At 45.2% G+C, this 18,680-nt stretch overlaps 2 protein-coding genes across 3 annotated transcripts; one reads left to right on the forward strand and one right to left on the reverse strand.

Moving 5' to 3' along the window:
• Window positions 1-1,994: 1,994 nt before the first annotated feature.
• Window positions 1,995-12,486, forward strand: MOG (myelin oligodendrocyte glycoprotein). 2 transcript variants are annotated; one of them, XM_049886990.1, is made up of 7 exons: window positions 1,995-2,134; window positions 3,582-3,929; window positions 8,259-8,372; window positions 10,031-10,051; window positions 10,400-10,420; window positions 12,096-12,152; window positions 12,198-12,486. In XM_049886990.1, the coding sequence occupies exons 1-7, from the start codon at window positions 2,050-2,052 to the stop codon at window positions 12,353-12,355; spliced, it is 804 nt and encodes a 267-aa protein (XP_049742947.1). In that variant the 5' UTR covers window positions 1,995-2,049; the 3' UTR covers window positions 12,356-12,486. The 2 variants fall into 2 exon arrangements, with proteins under 2 accessions (XP_049742947.1, XP_049743008.1); XM_049887051.1 differs by lacking the exon at window positions 12,096-12,152.
• A 1,115-nt stretch (window positions 12,487-13,601) lies between these two features.
• ZFP57 (ZFP57 zinc finger protein) lies at window positions 13,602-17,822 on the reverse strand. The gene is given in 5 exon segments (XM_049878335.1): window positions 13,602-14,185; window positions 14,188-15,326; window positions 16,155-16,259; window positions 16,687-16,813; window positions 17,341-17,822. Coding segments are annotated over 5 exon segments (1,908 nt in total). The 5' UTR covers window positions 17,740-17,822; the 3' UTR covers window positions 13,602-14,047.
• Between the last annotated feature and the right edge of the window lie 858 nt (window positions 17,823-18,680).

An 18,680-nucleotide genomic window follows, 5' to 3' on the forward strand; every position in this document is an offset into this window, starting at 1 on the left:
TCTCTTGAGAAGCAAAACCAGTGCAGTGTATAAATACACATAAAGAGAGATTTATATAAAAGAAATGGCTCACACAGTTGTAGAGGCTGGAAAGCCCCAAGTCCGTGGGTCAGGCTGGAGGTTACTCCTGACTCACGCAGCCACAGGTTGCTGGAATCCAAGATCAGAAGGTCCGATAGCAGCCTCTGGCTCACAGGCTGTGCAGGCCAATGAATCCCAAGTTTGGCAGATAAGATAGCAGGTAAGCTGCTAGGTCAAGTCCCAGTAACCAGCAGTTAGATGAGTGGGAGCCAGCTACAGGATCCAGAGCCAGCAAAAGCCCATGAGCCTTACCAGAAAGTCCATCTATATTGGATGCAGGCCACACCCCCAAGGAAACTGCTTTTCAACTGATTGGTTGCTCACAAGAGAGGTGATCACATTATATCACATCTAATTATGGAAGTGATTACATCAATAAAAAGTTGCCAAACTGCATCATAACTACCAGACCACTGAGGATCATGGCCCAGCCAAGCTGACACACAACCTTAAACATCAGGTCACCCAAAGGACTGTTCACCATAGCTCCAGGAATCCTCCAGTCCCTGGTGAAGGACACCATGCTTGGTAGAGGGTCGGTGAAAAAGAGGAAGACTCTCAATGAGATGGATTGACACAGTGGCTGCAACAATGGGCTCAGACATAACAATGATGGTGAGGATGGTCCGGGACCCAGCGGTGTTTCGTTCTGTTGTACATAGGGTCGCTGTGAGTTGGAACTGACTTGACGGCACCTAACAACAACAACAGACTTGGATGGCCAGTGTCTGTTCTTCTTTCACTTTATATCTGCCTCAGACAAAAGCAGAAAATGTACACCCCAGTACAGTGTTGTCCAATATAATGTTTTATAGTCATAGAAATGGTCTATATTTGTGCTGTCCCAGACAGTAGCCACTAGCTAGCTACATGTGACTATGGAGCACTTGAAACATGACTGATGTGATAGAGAAATTGGATCTTTAGTTCTATTTAATTATAGTTTTAGTTTAAATGACTCACGTAGCTAGTGATTACTGTGCTAGACAGTGCAGCTCTGAGGTGGCCATCCTGACCCATTTTCCTTACTTGTATGGCATCCTTGCTTTTAGATTGGAAAATATATTTTTGAAACTTGGTGCCAATCCTTGTCTCGCCCTTCCAGAACACAGCTAAGTCCAAGGGGAAGGAGCAAGGTCATATTTCCAGCCTGATCTCCCTTTCCCTTGTGACACTGAGGGAATCAGAGAACTTTGCCAAGGCTGGGAGAATCTGTCCTCGATGCCTGTGCTGACGACAAGGTTGCTGAGCTTGCTGCTCTTCCTTCCTCATTCCCTTGACTCTCTGAGCTCAGGTGTCCATCAACTCCAGAAGCTCAACTCAAGACTTTCCAACATGCATCCTTGGAGGCAAGAAGCTAACTAAACCCAAGAGATCCATCACATGTCTGAACATGAGCAAGGGGGTTTGGTTTTGCAGTGGAAGGATGTCGGACACCAAGAAGACTGGCCTGATAATGACAGTTGTGACACAGTAGAAATAGGAAACCAACTCTAAACTTTCTTTTTTTTTTTTTAAGAGTCGACAGGAATCCCTTGGCTAGTATCTGGAGGAGAGGGATTGAAGAAACCTCACAGATTATGTGAACAAGCCTTTTCCTGAGGTCCAGCAAGTGCTCTATTTCAACTGACCAAACCCTAGAAGACCCCCCCCACCCAGAGGCTGGGTCACTGGGAGGGAGAGGGGAGGAAGGCTCAGTACCAGGCAGCCTCTGCTCCACTCCTTCAAGGGGGTGGGGAAGGCAGGCCCTGGTCATCCCCTCTGTCTGTAGCCCTTTTGTGTAAGTGCCTGGCAAGGGTGACGTGGGCTGTTCCTCCAAGCACAGCTGCAGCCCTGGCTGGGGTGGAGGCAGGTCCCAGGCAGCACTGCCCTCCCAGGTCCTCCCTTCAGTCTTTTCAGTGGTAGGGGACATGCACCCTGCTCAGCCTGAGCCCACTAGGGGGGCTCTCTGTCCCCAGTAGCAGTGAGATGGCAAGTCTACCGAGCTGTTCTCTGACCAGCTGCCTCCCCTTCCTCCTTCTCCTGCTCCTCCAGCTGTCCACCAGTTACGCAGGTAAGACACGTCTTTATTCCTATCCTGGGGAGACCCTAGGAATTGAAAGGCCAGTTCCCCTGGGCTCGCCTGCTTCAATTCATCCTCAAATTGGCTATGTGAGTTATCTTTCTAAAGCATAGCTTGGTTGATGTGGTTTCCCTCCTCAAAAGCCTTTAGTGGCTCCCCACAGCTTTCATAGTAGAATGCAAACTCCTTAACCTAATCTTAAACTCAAAGCTTTCCTTAAACCAGTTCTTATCTTTCCAGCCTATAAAATGGGACTGTAATAGTAACAATCTCTTGGAGTTGGTGGGTCCCTAGGTGACACAAAAGGCTTGTGCTCGACTGTTAACCTGAAGGCTGGCAATTCTAGCACACCCAGCAGCATAGTGGAAGAAAGGCCTGGTGATCTGCTTCCGTAAAGGTTACAGCCAAAATGAACCCTATGGAGCTCAGTTCTATACTGGAACACATAGGGTCGCCACAAGTTGGAATCAACTCGACAGCAACAGTTTTGACTTTTTTTCTTTTTTGGTTTTGGAGTTGCTGTCAGGGTTAAATGAGGTAAACAACATGCCTAGTTGTGCCTGTCGTATAGTAAATGTTTGCTGAATTATAATATTTTGTCATGTTTGAGAGACATATTCCACATGATCAGGCACCAGCAAGTTTTTATACTCAAGTTCTAACCTTATGTGCTGAGGCAAAATAAAAGAAACAGAAAACAGATTCCCAACTTCAGAAAGCCAGCTGACTAACTTAGGAAATCTGTCCAGGTCTAATGGAGAAACCAGCCTTATTTCCTGTCTGTTCAGTGTCTGACCGAGGAGACACATCCCACATAGGAAAAAGACTGGGAATATGTACAGGGCAGATTCCGAGACCCCTATTGAGGGCTGAAGGCACAGTGGAAAAGAATGAGATAGAGCCACCCCCCAGGGTAGAAGGTCTCGGAGAAGAATATGGAAAAGCTGCTGTGAATAAGGAGAGAGGGCTGAGAGTGTTGGAGAGGAAGTTAAGGCAGGTGGTTTGACAAAAACAAAACTTCTAAAAGGAGAGCAGGGATCGATTTGGCCAAGTACAAACAGAAAGACCCGTGAGAGAGTTAAACTTCAAGATGCTGAACCATCGTCCAAGATGGAGCCTAAAGACCAGGCTGGGGAGTCAGGGATGGCAAAGATGACCATGTCAGAGATGGTCAGTTGGCAGAAATGTGGGCAGCAACTGTCAAGGTGGCCACATGCTAGAATGTTATGTCCAGGGCACTCACAGCATCTCCATAACCAGAGACCTTTTTTTTTGGTGTATGCTTATGAAGGAAAATTGGGCTCCTCCCTGGCTCTAGTATTCCATTTAAAAAACAAGTGTCCTTGTCCTTCTCTGTTTTGAAGCAGACCTTCCCATGATATGCTTGTTTGTCAATGTTCCCTCTGACCTTCAGTCTCTTCTTTGGTGTCTTGGACAGGACAGTTCAGAGTGATAGGACCAGGGCACCCCATCCGGGCTCTGGTAGGGGATGAAGTGGAATTACCATGCCGCATATCTCCTGGGAAGAATGCTACGGGCATGGAGGTTGGCTGGTACCGCCCCCCCTTCTCCAGGGTGGTTCATCTCTACAGAAATGGCAAGGACCAAGATGGAGAGCAGGCACCAGAATATCGGGGCCGGACAGAACTGCTGAAAGAGACGATTAGTGAGGGAAAGGTGACCCTCAGGATCAGGAATGTAAGGTTCTCAGATGAGGGAGGTTACACCTGCTTCTTCCGAGACCATTCATACCAAGAGGAGGCAGCGATGGAATTGAAAGTGGAAGGTGAGTAGCACTATATATTAGGTATCATCTGCTGGGTGGCCAAGACCTCCCTTTGAAATTTCATTGATTCTTTCAATTGAGATGAGGCCCTTCAACCCAAACACGTTACTCTTAGAAACTGATTCCATAGAAATATACACATCCGTCCACAGGAACTCATATACTCAGGAATGTCTGTTGCATCATTATTCGGAGTGGGGAAAAATTGGATTCAAAGCCAATGCTTATGAGTAGGGAAGTGACTGAATAAATATTGGTATCCATACTGTGAATATTATGCAGCCATTAAAAAAGATTGTTGAGAGCTGTACCAGATGGCTTGGAGGAATTCCATGAAGTATTGTTGAGTGATAAAAGCAAGCTGCCAGAAAGGTAGAGAACAAAAACCCTGTGTTAGTGGGTATGTGTATGCAGTACAGAGAAAAGTATGAAAGTTAGTAGGGATCACTTTGGGTGAAGAGAGGAGGGGGGGAGGCTAGGAGCTTGATCTGCATTAAAATACATATGATCATAATTATCTCTTCATACTAAATAATGTATAAAATGTATGTTTGTGGGTGCAATAGAGAAAAATTAACAGAAAAAGAAAACAAAGTAAAGTGAGAAATGGCAGTAGCAAAAATCCAAAATAATCGGTTTCTGATTATTTTCTGCCACTAGAAGTGAACATGAATAATCTGAAAGTTAATCTAAGTATTCAAGTGGAATTTTTTCTTTCTCTGTTTTGCTCAGAGATGTCTTTTCGTTTATTTGTTACAGACAAGGGCATTATTCCTAACACTTCAAATTGGTCAAATCCATTACAATAAATTCCTTAGTCGATTCAATTGTGGTGTTTTATTAGCTGAAGAGTGTTATTGAAAAACATATTCTTGGTAAAAATTGTCCAGGTGGATAAACAAGTAAACAAATGTCTGAATATAATTGGAGAAAGAAAGAGGTGTCACCTGTAGGTTTTACCTCCATAAAGATTACAGCCAAGGAAATCTTATGGAGCAGTTCTACTGTATAACCCACGGGGTCGCCATTAGTCGGAATTGATTTGACGGCAACTTTTTTTTTTTTCTTCCTTCTCCAGAATCTTAATTTTCAATATATTTTATCCGATGGATGATTTTGGAGTTTAGTTTTTCTTCTATCCCAGGATGGTTAAGAGTGGACAAGGTGAAGGGGGAAGGGGAGCTTTGAGAGATCATTGCCATTTAGTTGAAAAACAAAAATATTCTGAGAGCCTGAGCCTCAGACCCTAGGGAGCCACGCCCTTTCTCTTACCCTCCTCCCCACCTGCAGTGCAGACATCAGACAATTGATCAATTTTGTATCTTGAGGGTGACTGTTGCAGTGCTGGAACCAGAAGACAGCGTTGTACCCCAACTAACAAAACACTGTTTATGGGAACAGACTTCAAGGATACGAAAATAGCTTTGTGTGTCACAGAATGTTTTTATTGGGGGATTTTTACCTGCAAAGAACCGTAATCCGTGAGGACCTCTCCAGTTTGCAGTTTTCCTCCTCCCTGCTCTACTGCCTCAGTAACTGCCTCCCCCAGCGACCTTCCCCAACCCCTGAAAGAAAGAGAGAAGGAGAGAGGGAGGGAGAAAAAAGAAAGGAAAGAAGGGATGGAGGGAGGGAGGAAAGAAGGTAGGAAGGAAGCCAAAACACTAAAAGCTTTCCCTCAGGGGAGGTCATTTTTTGTTTGGCTTGGTTTCTACCTTTTACCCCCCTCCCTCCCACATTGTAGTCAGCTTGCCTAACAGTCTAAAAAGAGACAGTTTTACAAGTAAACGAGACCACCTGCCTCGCCTGGGGAGCTAGAAAGTTGAGACAAATGTAGGAAAAAAAGGCGGTAATTATATTATTCCAAGTTTTAAGTGTAATTACCTCCCCGCTTTCCTCCAAAGAGTTTCTGACCCCTTTTTCTGATTTTATTTTTAAATGTCTTGTAATTTTTGTGATTTTATTACTAACTGTCTCTAATCTTGTCTTTAAGCTTTCCATTATGAAATTTTAAAATACATACATACAAAAGTAGCAAAAATATCAGGAGTGTCCAAGTACCCATCCCCTGGCAGTTATCGACCCAAGGACCACCTGTTTTACTTGATTCACACTCATTCCCGCCCTTCCCAACTGAATGACTCTAAGGCAAATTCTAGGCAGTGTTATAATTTCATCACTACTTCTCCCATCTCCTTAAAAAAAAAAACCCACAGTACTGTTATCAAATCTTTAAAAAGTAACAAAAAGTTCTTAATATCACCACATACTCAGTCTGTATTCAAATTTTCCTGATTGTTTCATAAATACATTTTCACAATTGGTTTGTTTGAATTGGAGTCCCTGGATGGTACAAACGGTTAAGGCCCACAGCTGCTGTCTGAAAAACTTGCAGTTTGGACCCACCCAGAGGTGCCTAGGAAGAAAAATTTGGCAATCTACTTCTGAAAAAAAAAAAAAGCAGCCATTGAAAATCCTGTGGAACACAGTTCTACTCTGACGCACATGGGGTCGCTGTGAGTAGGAACTGACCCTACTGATAAACTGGTAATTTTTTGAATCAGATACAAACATGATCCACAGGTTGGTGTTTCCCTGTAGGGTTTCCCACGGTCTCAATTTTGTTGATTGTGATTCCATGTTGTTTAACACAGTCCTCCCTGCCTTGTAGTTCATGTCAACTTATAGATCTATAGGCAAGATCTGATTCAGGCTTGATTTATTTGGCAAGCATACTTCTTAAGCGGTGCTATATACTTCTTACTGCTTTACATCAGGTGGCTCATAACATCTGGTTTTCCTTCTCTTTGTGATTCTAATCCTTTGTAAAAGTTATGCAAAATGGACTTTTTAAAAAGAACTAAAGTACGTACTTGTTAAATCGCATTGCTTCAGGTAACTTTGAATAAGAATTTGAAAGTAACATTTGCTGCATTTCCCTCTGGAGAATGTAACAATAGACAAGAGCCTCCTCTGCAGTTTAAGGAATCGCATTTGTACCTATGAAACCCTCCTGGACCAGTTTAAAGTCACTCAATGTGGATTAATCTCTACCTTTGATGGCAATATCCTTATCTAGTCCCCCTAAGGAGCCCTCGTGGTGAAGTGGTTGAGAACTCGGCTGCTAACCCAAAGGTCAGCAGTTCGAATCCACCAGCCGTTCCTTGGAAACCTTACGGAGCTTTTCCTTGGGAACCTTATGGGGGCAGTTCCACTCTATCCTATGGGGTGTCTATGAGTGGGAATCATCTCGACGGCAATGGGTTTGATTTTTTTCGTAGTCCCCCTAAAGCAGAAACCAACATGAAAAGGGCTTCAACTGCAGCATTGCACATTGAAAGCAGACAGGTAGAGCTTTGGGCACTGCGGAGCAGACCCTGGAATGCGGATATAAACGGGACGGAAGCACTGAGCTGGAGAGCTGAAGGTCATCCCCTTCATGCATCGCCCCTCCCACTCTACATTCAGTCAGTTCCCAGTCTCGTGGGCCCTACCTTAGAAGCTCCAGAAGATGGATTCTTAACCTTTATTTATGTCATGAACCGATTTGGCAGGCTGGTGAAGTAGATGGACTCCCTTCTCAGAATAGTATTTTTAACAGTATAAAACAAAACATACTTATGCTGAAATACAGTTAGGAAAATTAAAATAACGAGATGTAAGGTGGGTGGCCCTAATAACTAGCATCTTTTCAAAATAGTGGTGAACATAAATGATATTTTGAGATTTCTGCAACAACTCTAACGTGATGTGAAAATCTTTGTGATTCTTACTGATGACAAAGTCACAGGGTTTGTTCATATTATTGTGTTGTGTTGCCCACAAGCATAATGGAAAGAAGCACTAAATTTGGGTTTAAAAGTTACTGGGGGAAAAAATATGTATATATATATATAAACTTAAGTGGAAAATATCCTCTGACTCCCTACACCACCACCACGGTCCTAGATCAGGCTTGTCTTGTTTCTTTAAGTATTACCATGGGATCTTAATTGACTCTTCCACTCAGTAAATCTGATACAATCATTTCCAGATTGGAATGCTTCAGCGGACCCCATGGCCTTGAGGATCAGAGCCAAGTCTCTTAGCTGGCTCTCAAAATTCCCCAAGCCCGCCCCAATGCACAACCTTAACTCCAGTCATTCTAAACCACTAGCCCTTCCTGGGAGTGAGGGGAGCACTTTTTCTTCAAGGCTAGACTCAGGTGTCAATTTCTTGTCACCTTCTTTGAATCTCAATGGCATTAATTCCTTCATTCAATCCAGTTTAAGAGCCCAGGCCCTGTGCTGGGTGTTGAGGACACAGCACCAGGCCATGCGTTGTGCCTTTCAGATCCCTTCTACTGGATCAGCCCAGGAGTGCTAGTCCTCCTCACTGTCCTGCCCATGCTCCTCCTGCAGATGGTTGTGGGCCTCGTCTTCCTGTGCCTGCAGCACAGACTCAGAGGTACAGAATGGAGGGTGGGCGGATGGGCGTCCTCCCTGCAATGACCTGGTCTGTCAGAGCTGTCAGTTCACATTCATTTTTCATTATTTGATTCAGAACTTCATGACACCATAAAGCTTTACAGTTTGGACCTTGTATTTCTCTATTAGGTAGGTTTGACTGTAATAGCCCCATTTTACAGAGGAGGCAACTGAGGCCTGGAAAGTTTCAGTGACTTGCTCAAGCTGACATAGCTTGTAAGTGGAAGAGCTCAGGTCTAACTCCCATCTTCTGAACCATTTCTAGCAGCTTCATGCAACTGGGAGAGTTTGAGCTTCAGAGTTGGACAGGTCTAAACTATCAGGAGGTTTTAAACAAAGATCCAGTAAGTAAACACCCTTCCTGCTTTTTCATTCAACAATGAGGACTCAGGTTCAGCCATCGATGAAGCTTCTTTTGTGCCTAGAGCTTCCAATTTGAGCCTTCTCCCCCACCAAGTGTTCTCCCCAATGCCAAAGCATGCAGGCTCTTGACTCCTGCTTCTCCCTCTCCCATTACTACATAGGATAAAGCAGAAAGGAGGGCATGTTAGGGAGGATGTTAGTGGGGACAATATCCTTTCTCTCCACTTGAATCTATACCAGATGCTCTGAAGCTTAGGTCTTCCACATGAAGAGGGGAAAGAACCTAACCTGATAGATGGAGTCAGGCAGCCTTGTTTGAATCCCAGCTCAGGCACTGACCAACAATTTGAACACTGAACAAAATTCTTAGGCCTTCCAAGCCCCAGTTGCCTTGTCTATCAAGTAGAGAGACCATCCCACCTCCTAAAGTGTAGGAATTGATGCATTTGAATAGTGGTATTGGCAAAGAATATTGAATACATTGGAGACTGCCAGAAGAGCAAAAAAATCAGTCTTAGAGGAAATACAACCAAGGTACCCCTTAGAATGAGAATGGTGGGACTCCCTCTTACTTATTTTGGGCTGTCAATGGGAAAGACCAATTTCTTGTAAAGGACCTCATGTTTGGTAGAGGGTTAGCGGAAACAAGGAAAACCCTCAATGAGATGGATCGACGATAGCCGCAACAATGGGCTCAAACATACCAACAATCATGAAGATAGTATATAAGCAACATTTCCTTCGGTTATACATAAGGTCCCCATGAGTTGGCGCCAACTCATGGCAACTAACAACAATAACAACAACAAAGCGTATGAAGGATTAAAGGGGATAATATTTTTAAAGTGCCTGGTACAGAGCCTTTCACAAAGTAGCTGCTCACTAAATGTTTAGACCTTTCCTTGTTCATTCAAATGGGAAAGTGGCTTTAGATTTACAAAGGAACAACCCAACGTAGCGGAGTAGCTATGTGAACTGAGAAACCCTGAGAAAAGAAGCAGAGCAGTTGCGGAGATGATAGTTTTTATGTTGGTTTGGGGTGTTGCTGCTTACTGAGCCTCTCCACACTCTGTCCCATATTTCATCCTCAGGATAGCCAGGGACACAGCCTGAACTGCAGCTGAGGCCTCTTGGCTTCAAACTCAGCGCTCTTTCCACCGCCCTGTGCTCCCAGGCTGCAGAGAAATAGCCCACAAAGGCTGGGGTGCTGGGTGTGGGAGGTGGCTCACCTGGTGCCACAACAGGAGCTAAAAATGTTACCTGTTTCTATTCCAGGAAAACTTGAAGCAGAGATAGGTGAGTTCCAGGCACCTCCACCCCTCCCTCCTGCTCCTCTGGCCTAACTGAAGTGGTCATTTTCTCTGACCATCTGCCCCTCTCTCCCAGGACCCTGTGCTTCTGCTGGTGGGAAATTCACTATGTAACACTTCTGTAAACCTCACCAGGTTGTAGTCTTATTCCTCCTCCCTGCATTCAGCCAGGGTAGAAGCGAAATGCTATGGGCTTTCCTTCCCCCATCAAGCATCGCTACTAAAAACAATTTTAAGGCATTAGATAGCAAAGACTCAGAAGGAGAAAGGAGACTCCCCCACCCTCACCCACTTTGGGTGTCTTACTAAATGCATTTTCATTTGTTCCTTTCAGAGAATCTCCACCGGACTTTTGGTAAGTGCTGGCATATCCTGGTCACCTCTGACTAGCTTGGTGTTTCAGTCCAGCTGTGTGGCACAAAAGGTTGGAGGTTGGAACCCACCCAGAGGAACCTCGGAAGACAGGCCTGGCGATCTGCTTCTGAAAAACCCTATGGAGTGCAGTTCTACTCTGCACACATGGGCTCACCATAACAACAACCAGTCGCCTGGTGGGACGAGGACACTTGGTTCCAGGCTGGTCCCCTCCCTCCTTTCCTCTTTTTCTTTCTTTGTAAATCATTTGCAAATGTCTATATAACACTTTTATGTGCCGCTCTACGTATGTTAACTCAGTTTGTAGGAATTACAAGCACTTTGTGCACATTACCGCTCTTTTCAGTGACTACAAACGGGAAGTAAACAGACCCTTTGTGCTTGAACTTGGTGTCTGGCTGGGAAAGGGGTACATATACATGAACAGGAGTAAGAAGTATATATATATATATATCTACTGTACTCATGGCAGAGTGAGATTTCATGAGTACAGAAAAAAGAGTAATAGAGTTAGGCTTCCTTGGCTAATCAAGGAAGGCTCCTTGGAGGAAGAATGAGACCATCGAGCCACACTAGAATTTTGGCCTTCCAAGGATATATGGTCTCTGTCCTCTTTGTTCACTACAGATTGTCCAGTGCCTAAGGACAATGCCTGCAACAGAAGGGCCCCTGGATATTTGTTGAATGAATGAACGAATGCTGCAGACAGTATAAGATTTCATTATGCAGAGCACAATAAAGAGCCCTTGTGGCAAAAAGGTAAAGCACTCGGCTGCTAACCAAAAGGTTGGTGGTTCAAACCCACCCAGCCACTCCCTGTGAGAAAGACCTGGTGATCTGCTTCCATAAAGATTACAGCCTAGAAAACCCTATGGGGCAGTTCTACTCTGTCATATGTGGTCACTTGGAGTAAGAATCGACTCAATGGCACCCAGCAACAGAGCAGAGATGTTCCCTGCTCTGGTCAGCCCTCCTGAAGCAGTAGGCAGCCCTACTCTGCTCCCCCAACAGGTACCTAGCACATCCTAGAGTTTATAAGATTGAACCAGTGTGCAGGCCTGTATGCATAAGTGCGTGCGCACGCACACATACACACAATTTTTGCACCTCCAGAGGGGAGGAATAGGATCTTTGTTTTGTAGGATTCTAACAGCAGAAGTCTTAACTCTCTTTGGTGAAGCCAGAAGAATGCACACATACAATATAACACATAGGATTATAAGGAAAACCATTGTATTAAAATGTAGTTATCAAAATAGACACAAATTTATGGTATAGTGACATAAACGTTTATTTAAATAAGACATTAAGTAACAAATTGTAGCAGCAGGTCTAATAACTATTAATATTAATATAAAATTATTTATTAATATAAAGGAAATATTAATATATTGATATTAATTAGTATTAATATAAATGTTTATATTTAATATAAAGATATTAATATTAATATAAAGAAAATTTGAGATTTCTGCAACAACTCTAATGGGATATGAAAATATCTGTTTTCTACTGAGAAATTCTCAAGTACTGCTGATATTGTGGTTTGTTGCCTACATTTGTAATGAAAGAAAATGCTAAATTCAGTTAGAAGTGAATGAAAATATCATACTTTTCTTATTGATGTTCATGAAATGCCAGGATTCTATCCACAGATTCTTTTGGTGTTCCTGGACCCCAGGTTAAGAAACCCAATAAATGGAGAAGGGTGGGTGGGGCGTAAGGGGAAGCACTAATCCTGTTTATAAACACTCCAGATCCCCACTTTCTGAGAGTACCCGCCTGGAAGATCACCCTGTTTGTAATTGTGCCAATTCTTGGACCCCTGGTTGCCTTGATCATCTGCTACAACTGGCTACATCGAAGACTAGCAGGTGAAGTGGTGGTGCAGAAAACAGGACAAAGTCAGCCCTGAATGGAAACAAAGAGGGTGGAACAGGGGCTTAAGATTCAGGGTGCTGGGATTTACTTCCTCCTCTGTCCACACCCAATCCCTGGCCCCTCAGAAATACCTTGAAGAAAACCACTTACTGAGATCTGTGGGGACCCTTAGTGGAAAGGGAAGGATGGGTTGATGTGGATCTCCACAGGGAGGATGTAGGGGAGGGAGCTAGTCTTCTTCCACCGGTCACCTTTTTTTTTTTCTCTGTTTTCAGGGCATTTCCTTGAAGAGCTAAGTAAGTTTTCTTCTTATAACCTGAGAAAAAGCCAGGAAAGGGAGACAGAAGCAACAAGGAGGGCTATTCTACCGAAGGGTCAAAATCCCAGACAGGAGAGGGGCTGGAGAACCCGGGTGGAGGCAGGACCTCTCCTGTGAGGTAGAAGCTAAGGAGCCAGCTGTCAGAGACTTGGGTGGGGGTGGCTGGGAGGCAGGCCGAGGGTACTCCCACCCGCTGCCTGGTTTACTCCACCTTCAGAGCCCCTCAACAGAAGTACCACTTACTATCAGCTGCCTCCTTTCCCATTCCCAGTCACAGGAGCTGACCAAACACAGACAAGATGATTCCAGAGGAATCTCCTCTTCCCTAGTTCAATAATTTTGTAATTAAAAACTACTGACATAGTTTAGTTATGTGTATTCTTACCACAATAAAAAAAGTTTTTTTAAACAAAAGGCATAGTTTTTTTTCAAGTTCTTTTCTTTCTTCTAGGAAACCCCTTCTGAGTGATGTCACAGCAGAGGAGGAGGAGCCTGGCTGTTCCCGGAATTGGTCCTTGGGGTGTCTCATCCATCAAGTTTCACCCTCACAGGCCTCCTTGCTATGGGTCATTCCAATCTGCCCTTCCAGAAGTACTCTGAATTCCAAATAGGATTGATTTTCCTTCTTCTGTCATCTACATTTTCCTTTTCCCAGCTCCTTCCTTCCCTTCCTAATTTTTGCTGCCCACATCTTTCACTGACTCTCTCTCCAGCTTTCCACCTGGAAGCCCTCTAGCTGTGGCCATGCTGGTGCTTTTCCCTCCACCAGAAACACCTGAGCTGGAGAGTAACCTGGACAGAAGAGCCTCTGCCAAGAACTGGAGATTTGATGTAAATTATAGCACACCAACTTTGCAAATGGTAGTTGTTTCTTGAAAGACCCCAGCCCTGACTGGGCAGAGCAGAGAGGTGCAGAGGGTATTATGGAAGGAACAGGAAGAGTCCAAAACATCAGAGACAGAGCAGAGTGAGCTGCAGAATGAGGACATGGGGAGAAACCCACAGAATATTGGCCAGAGCTTCATCTCGTCTCAGCAGCCTACTGAGGAACTGGAGGTACAAGGGAAGAGAACCTGGCAACACATCTGCTTTAGAAGGTTTCCCTTCTACTTCCACATCTTCCGTGAGTCCTTCAGACTCTTTCCCTCCTCTCTTTCTTCTTCCATCTTCATACCTGTCAGAGTATCCATGGGTTTATTCAAGGATTACTGGTTGTTGGTCTATCAAACCCAAAGAAACAGGCTAGGTGCTAATTAATAATAATATGAGTTTCCCTGTGCCACTTTTCTCTTTTCCTTTCTGTATTTTCTTCATTATCTTTCCCTCCACAATAACCTCCTTACCCTGGAGGTCAGTCCTAGGGAAAACCAAACACAAAGAAAGACCTCAGTCAGAAAGACCATTTGTTTATGTTCCAAGACCCTCTTTTGCATTGTCTCCTTTGCATACCTTCTCCCTTACCTCCCCTCTCCTGGGGGTAGGGATCCTAGAAGATCCACTTCCTCTGTGCTTCCTATCCTTCCCTGCCATGGGGGGGCAGTGCGAAAGAAGCCAAGCTGCTGGCCCAGGACCACCCAGCATTTATGGGGGCTTCCCAGGCATCGCCCCTCACCTTTGCGGCTCTTCCAGTGGCCCACAAGGCCTTCCTTCTCCCCAAAGCAGAGATCGCAGATAGGGCAACGGTAAATCTTCTGCTTCCAGTGGGTTTGCTGGTGCCTGACCAGCCTGGAGAAGGAGCTGAAGGATTTGCCACAACAGAAGCAGCAGTTTTGCCGCTCTGTGAGGTGAGCCTTCTGGTGGCTGAAGAGATGGGCTTTCTTGCTAAAAGTGAAGGGAGAGTGGGGACAAAAGAAGACCTTGCGTCTTGTGGGTCTTGCTGGGTGAGGGTTGAACCTGGTATCCAAGCAGGGGACTCTAGTGTTGGGTTCCCAGTTCCTGGGCACAGGCCCTTGGGTTGTAACGATTGGTGCCTGAGTTCTCACAAAGATCACCTGTTTCCTGGTCGCAGATTTCTGGCTCCTAACAATAGATGGTTGAGTCTGGGCCACAGGGCCCTCAGTTCTAAATATGGACTCTTGGGTCGTGGCCTCTGATGCCTGGTTCCTAATGACGGGTGCCTGGAATCCAGTTGTGGGGCCTGGAATCCTCACAATACACCTCTGCTTCCCTGCCACTGGCTCCTGCCCTTGGTGCGTCTTCTGGTGGCGTTTTAGCTCAGACTGGTCCCGGAAGGCCTTCCTGCAGAGGGGGCATGGATGGGGCCGGTAACCCAGATGGACACGGCGGTGACGACTAAGTCCAGACGGGTCACAGTAGGTCTTGTCACAGACGGAGCAACGGAAGGGCTTCTCCCCAAGATGTGCGTGCTTGTGGTAGCTGAAGGTCCTGGGGCTCCTAAACGATTTCCCACACTGGCTGCAGGTATAAGTCCACTTGGGGTTGTGAACAAACTGGTGGCTACGGAGGTGGGAGTGCTTGTTGAAACACCTGCCACAGGTGTTGCAGCAAAAAGGTGACCTTGCCTGGGATGGTGGGAACACTGGGCTCTTGGCCATGGACCTGTTTGGAGCAAAGGGTGGGCTCTGGTCTGCCCATCCCCCAGCAGGGGAGACCTTGTCATCACCAGTTCCCTCATCTCTCAGATTCTGACCCTGTTCTCGAAGTTCCTCATACTCTTTCTTGCCTCCTGTAGTGATGAAGAGTAATACAAGATTCACCAGGAGAACCCCACACAAGCTCTCTATTCTGTCCAAACAACCTCCCCTGTTTCTACCCTCCCTCTCTCATCTAAAACATTCACCCTCCCCTTCAGAACTCATAGGCTAGAGATAAGAATACACTTCTGGGTTTTTTAGTTAAAATCAAATAAAAATTTTACTGGAACCTTTTAACAATGTCACGGGATATCAAAATCTCAACCTATAACCACATTTCTTGAAATTCATTTCTTTTCAATCTCAATATCACCCACATTCTACAGATTTCATAGATACCACTAAGTGACCACACAATATATCATCCAAACTGGAACACTGGAAAGGGAAAGAAGTGCCATTAATAATTAATCTGGAGTGAGATGTATGTAAGAGGACTGTCCCGGCAAATCGCCAAGTGTGGTCAGCCTGTCCTGAAATCTCAACTTCTTACTCTACTGTCAACAATAAGTCTCCCCTGCTCCAACCCAGCATTGAGCTCATCTCCCTTTTTTCTCTTTTCTCAGAAAGAACTTTTTAATCAAAGTGGTATCACTGACAGAAGCAATTGATGTGTAGACTCCCAATTCCTAGAAACTGAAGATATTCACTTGTCCTGAATTGCTTAACTAGTCATCTTTTTGAAGTCAAGAGAATAGAGCTGATGATCTCAGGTCTCTGCCAGCTCCAAGTCTGACCAGGCTGGAAAGATGCAGGCTAAGAGAGGATATACAGAGCCCCAATCTCCTCAGTCAGCCCTCCATCCTTCCAGGGCATGTCTTGGGCCCCTTTTATCTCCCTCTCTCCTTCACAATTCTTACCTAAAGGGAGGTAGTCTCCATTTGAGGGGCGGTAATCTGCTTTCCACTGTTCCTTTCCTTGCTCAGCCTTGGTGATCAGATCTGGTTTAGGCAGAAAAATTCTGGCTAGGGGGTGGAAAAGAGAGAAAGAGTTGAGTTGATCCAGGCTTGGTCCCTTCACAAGTGATGGGGACAATAAGCTATCTTCTCTGTCCTTGGTTTAAGAACCACAATCTGGGAAACACAGATGGCAGAGAAGAGGTATTCAAAAGGCCAGATGCTAGCAAAGTGCCTGGCACAGAGAAGTGACTCAGTAAATACTGGTTAAATGAACAGCTTCAAGGCAAATTTGCATATTCTGAGAACGCATCATGTTACAAGTGTTATCTTTGCTTTCATTTCTTCTCCTTGTGCCCCTAAACTTAGTGACCTAGTCGTTCCACACCTGGAAGGTTTAGAACCAGGGGTCAGTGAATCTCATGATAAGCTGATCTACCTGCCCAAGGAAAACAGATGTCCCAAGAGGGGCTTGCTGAGGGAAACTCACTCTCACCTACAGACACCAGGTTCTTGAAGGTCTCCAACATAACATCCCAATAGAGGGCCCTCTGTCTGGCATCTAGACATTTCCACTCTTCCTGGGTGAAGTTCACTGTCACATCATCAAAGGTGACTGGCTTCTGGAAGAGCAGAAAAGACTCAAGGAGCCAGGGAGAAATGTATACACAGACATCCAGTCTCAAGTTTCAGAGAACTAAAACCTAAGAGAAAAATAAAACCATGGAAGGAAGAAATTAAAATGAAAAGACAGACACTAAGCCAGCAACTCTGAGGTTAAGACCTAAGAGAGAAATATGAAAAGACAGGTACAATGCCAAAAACTCTGAGATAAAGAAGGAAAGGAAGGCTAAAGAGTAGGGAAGAAAGGTGTGGGGAGAAAAGGGAAGGGGATATACTGAAGACAAATAGGAAAAAAGCAAAGGAGAAAAGGCTGTCACTCTGATGAATTTTAGACTCCACAAAGAATGCCAGGATGGTATTGGGGTGGGGGTGGAGGGGCTGGGAAAGGCCTTGCAGCCTCTTTTCCTGGGTGTCCTTCCATCTGAAATAGTCTGAGATTAAATTTGACCTGCAAGCAGGGGGAAGGATGAAAGAGCTCCTGGAGTCCAAGACCTGGTCCCACTTTCTCTCTGATTGCTCTCCTCACCTTCACCCATGCCATCCACCAGCACTCTCTCTTCATGGCCTCCTGCGGGGCTGCTGCCACCTTGCCCACCTGAGGGAGCTGCTTCTGTACAGGTTCCATTGGCTTCAACTGGCCCAACATCTCTTCTTCCATGGTGTCTCTTTCTAGCTTTGTCCATTCCTGACTGGACCCCTTCCTGGGACCCTCCACCTCCCAGTAACTGAGCAGGTGAGGAGACCGTGCAAAGGCCCCAGGAGATGATGTGACTTCCTGTGGCCAATGTATCTGCTCCAAGGGGCTGTTTCCCTTTTCTGTTCCGATGTCCAAATTCTCCTCTTTCACAGTTGAGAACACATTTGGTTGCCTCAAAGCCTGGGCCATAGAGTTCAGGGTCCTGGTCACCCTTGGCTCAGTTGCCATTGCCCAGTAATGCAGGTTGGGGCAGGAAGGTATCTGCCTTCTACTTCCCCCTGCTTTTAGCCACTGGCTGGTGTCCACCTCCAGGGACCTGAGGTCAGAGAGAAAGAAAACATATCACCAAGTGGGAAGATGAGAAACAAGTTCCCTTGTTTGATCAAGAGAACACCAAAAGGTACTAAAGCTATGCTCTGACCATTGGATTCTCTCAGCACTGCCCTGTGAGGTAACAATTACTGGCCCCATTTTAAGGAACCTGAAGTGCAAAGACACTAAGTAACTTGCTCAAAGATACTCTTGGTCCACAGGAGAGGCAGTGTTCAAATCCAGACCCAGTATTGCTGAAGACATATGATTTCCACTCTTCCAAAGTGCTGTCCAGACCAGTGTTGCCCTATTCTGGAAAGGAAGCATATGCCTAAGGGTAACCAGCCTAGATTGTCACAAACCACCTTCAGCATGTCTCTTTATTCTGATTTGGTTTCATTAGAAAAGTGAAAATGAAAGAAACACTCTTTAAGATGATTCTTTCCAGGACGGAAAAATAAATGATTCTGTGACCTCAGTTTCTAATATTTACATCTTTGCAAAGAACAATTGTGATAACAACACAACAGCCATCACTTTTTCAGGGCTCACGATGAGCTCGGCGCCGGGGTTCCCTGCCCTCCCTGGGGAAGTTCCTGCTCTGGTGCAAACATGGCTGAACTGCCACCAATATGGCTGAAATGCCTCCTCTGCCTGCTGGCAGCCAACATCCCATCTCTTTTTGAGATGGAACAAAAAGATTAAAGACTAAAAATCTGTTGACTTTCTTTCTTTTTTATTACTAGCAAGGAAAAAGGTATTTGATGGGTGGCCAAAAAAGAGTTATCATGAAAGCCGTATTCCTAGGACCTAAATAAAGTCTTTCCTTCCTCCCTCCCTCTCTCCCTTCCTTCCCT

Source organism: Elephas maximus, chromosome 1 (genome assembly GCF_024166365.1).
Source record: "Elephas maximus indicus isolate mEleMax1 chromosome 1, mEleMax1 primary haplotype, whole genome shotgun sequence".
NCBI lineage: Eukaryota > Metazoa > Chordata > Mammalia > Proboscidea > Elephantidae > Elephas > Elephas maximus.

Bases quoted from the DNA above. Each gene is read 5' to 3' on its own strand.
- MOG (XM_049886990.1), top strand. From the start codon at position 2,050: ATGGCAAGTCTACCGAGCTGTTCTCTGACCAGCTGCCTCCCCTTCCTC. The intron at 10,421-12,095 runs GTAAGTGCTGGC...TTCTATCCACAG, and splicing joins GAATCTCCACCGGACTTTTG to ATTCTTTTGGTGTTCCTGGA. The intron at 12,153-12,197 runs GTGGGGCGTAAG...TAAACACTCCAG, and splicing joins CAATAAATGGAGAAGGGTGG to ATCCCCACTTTCTGAGAGTA.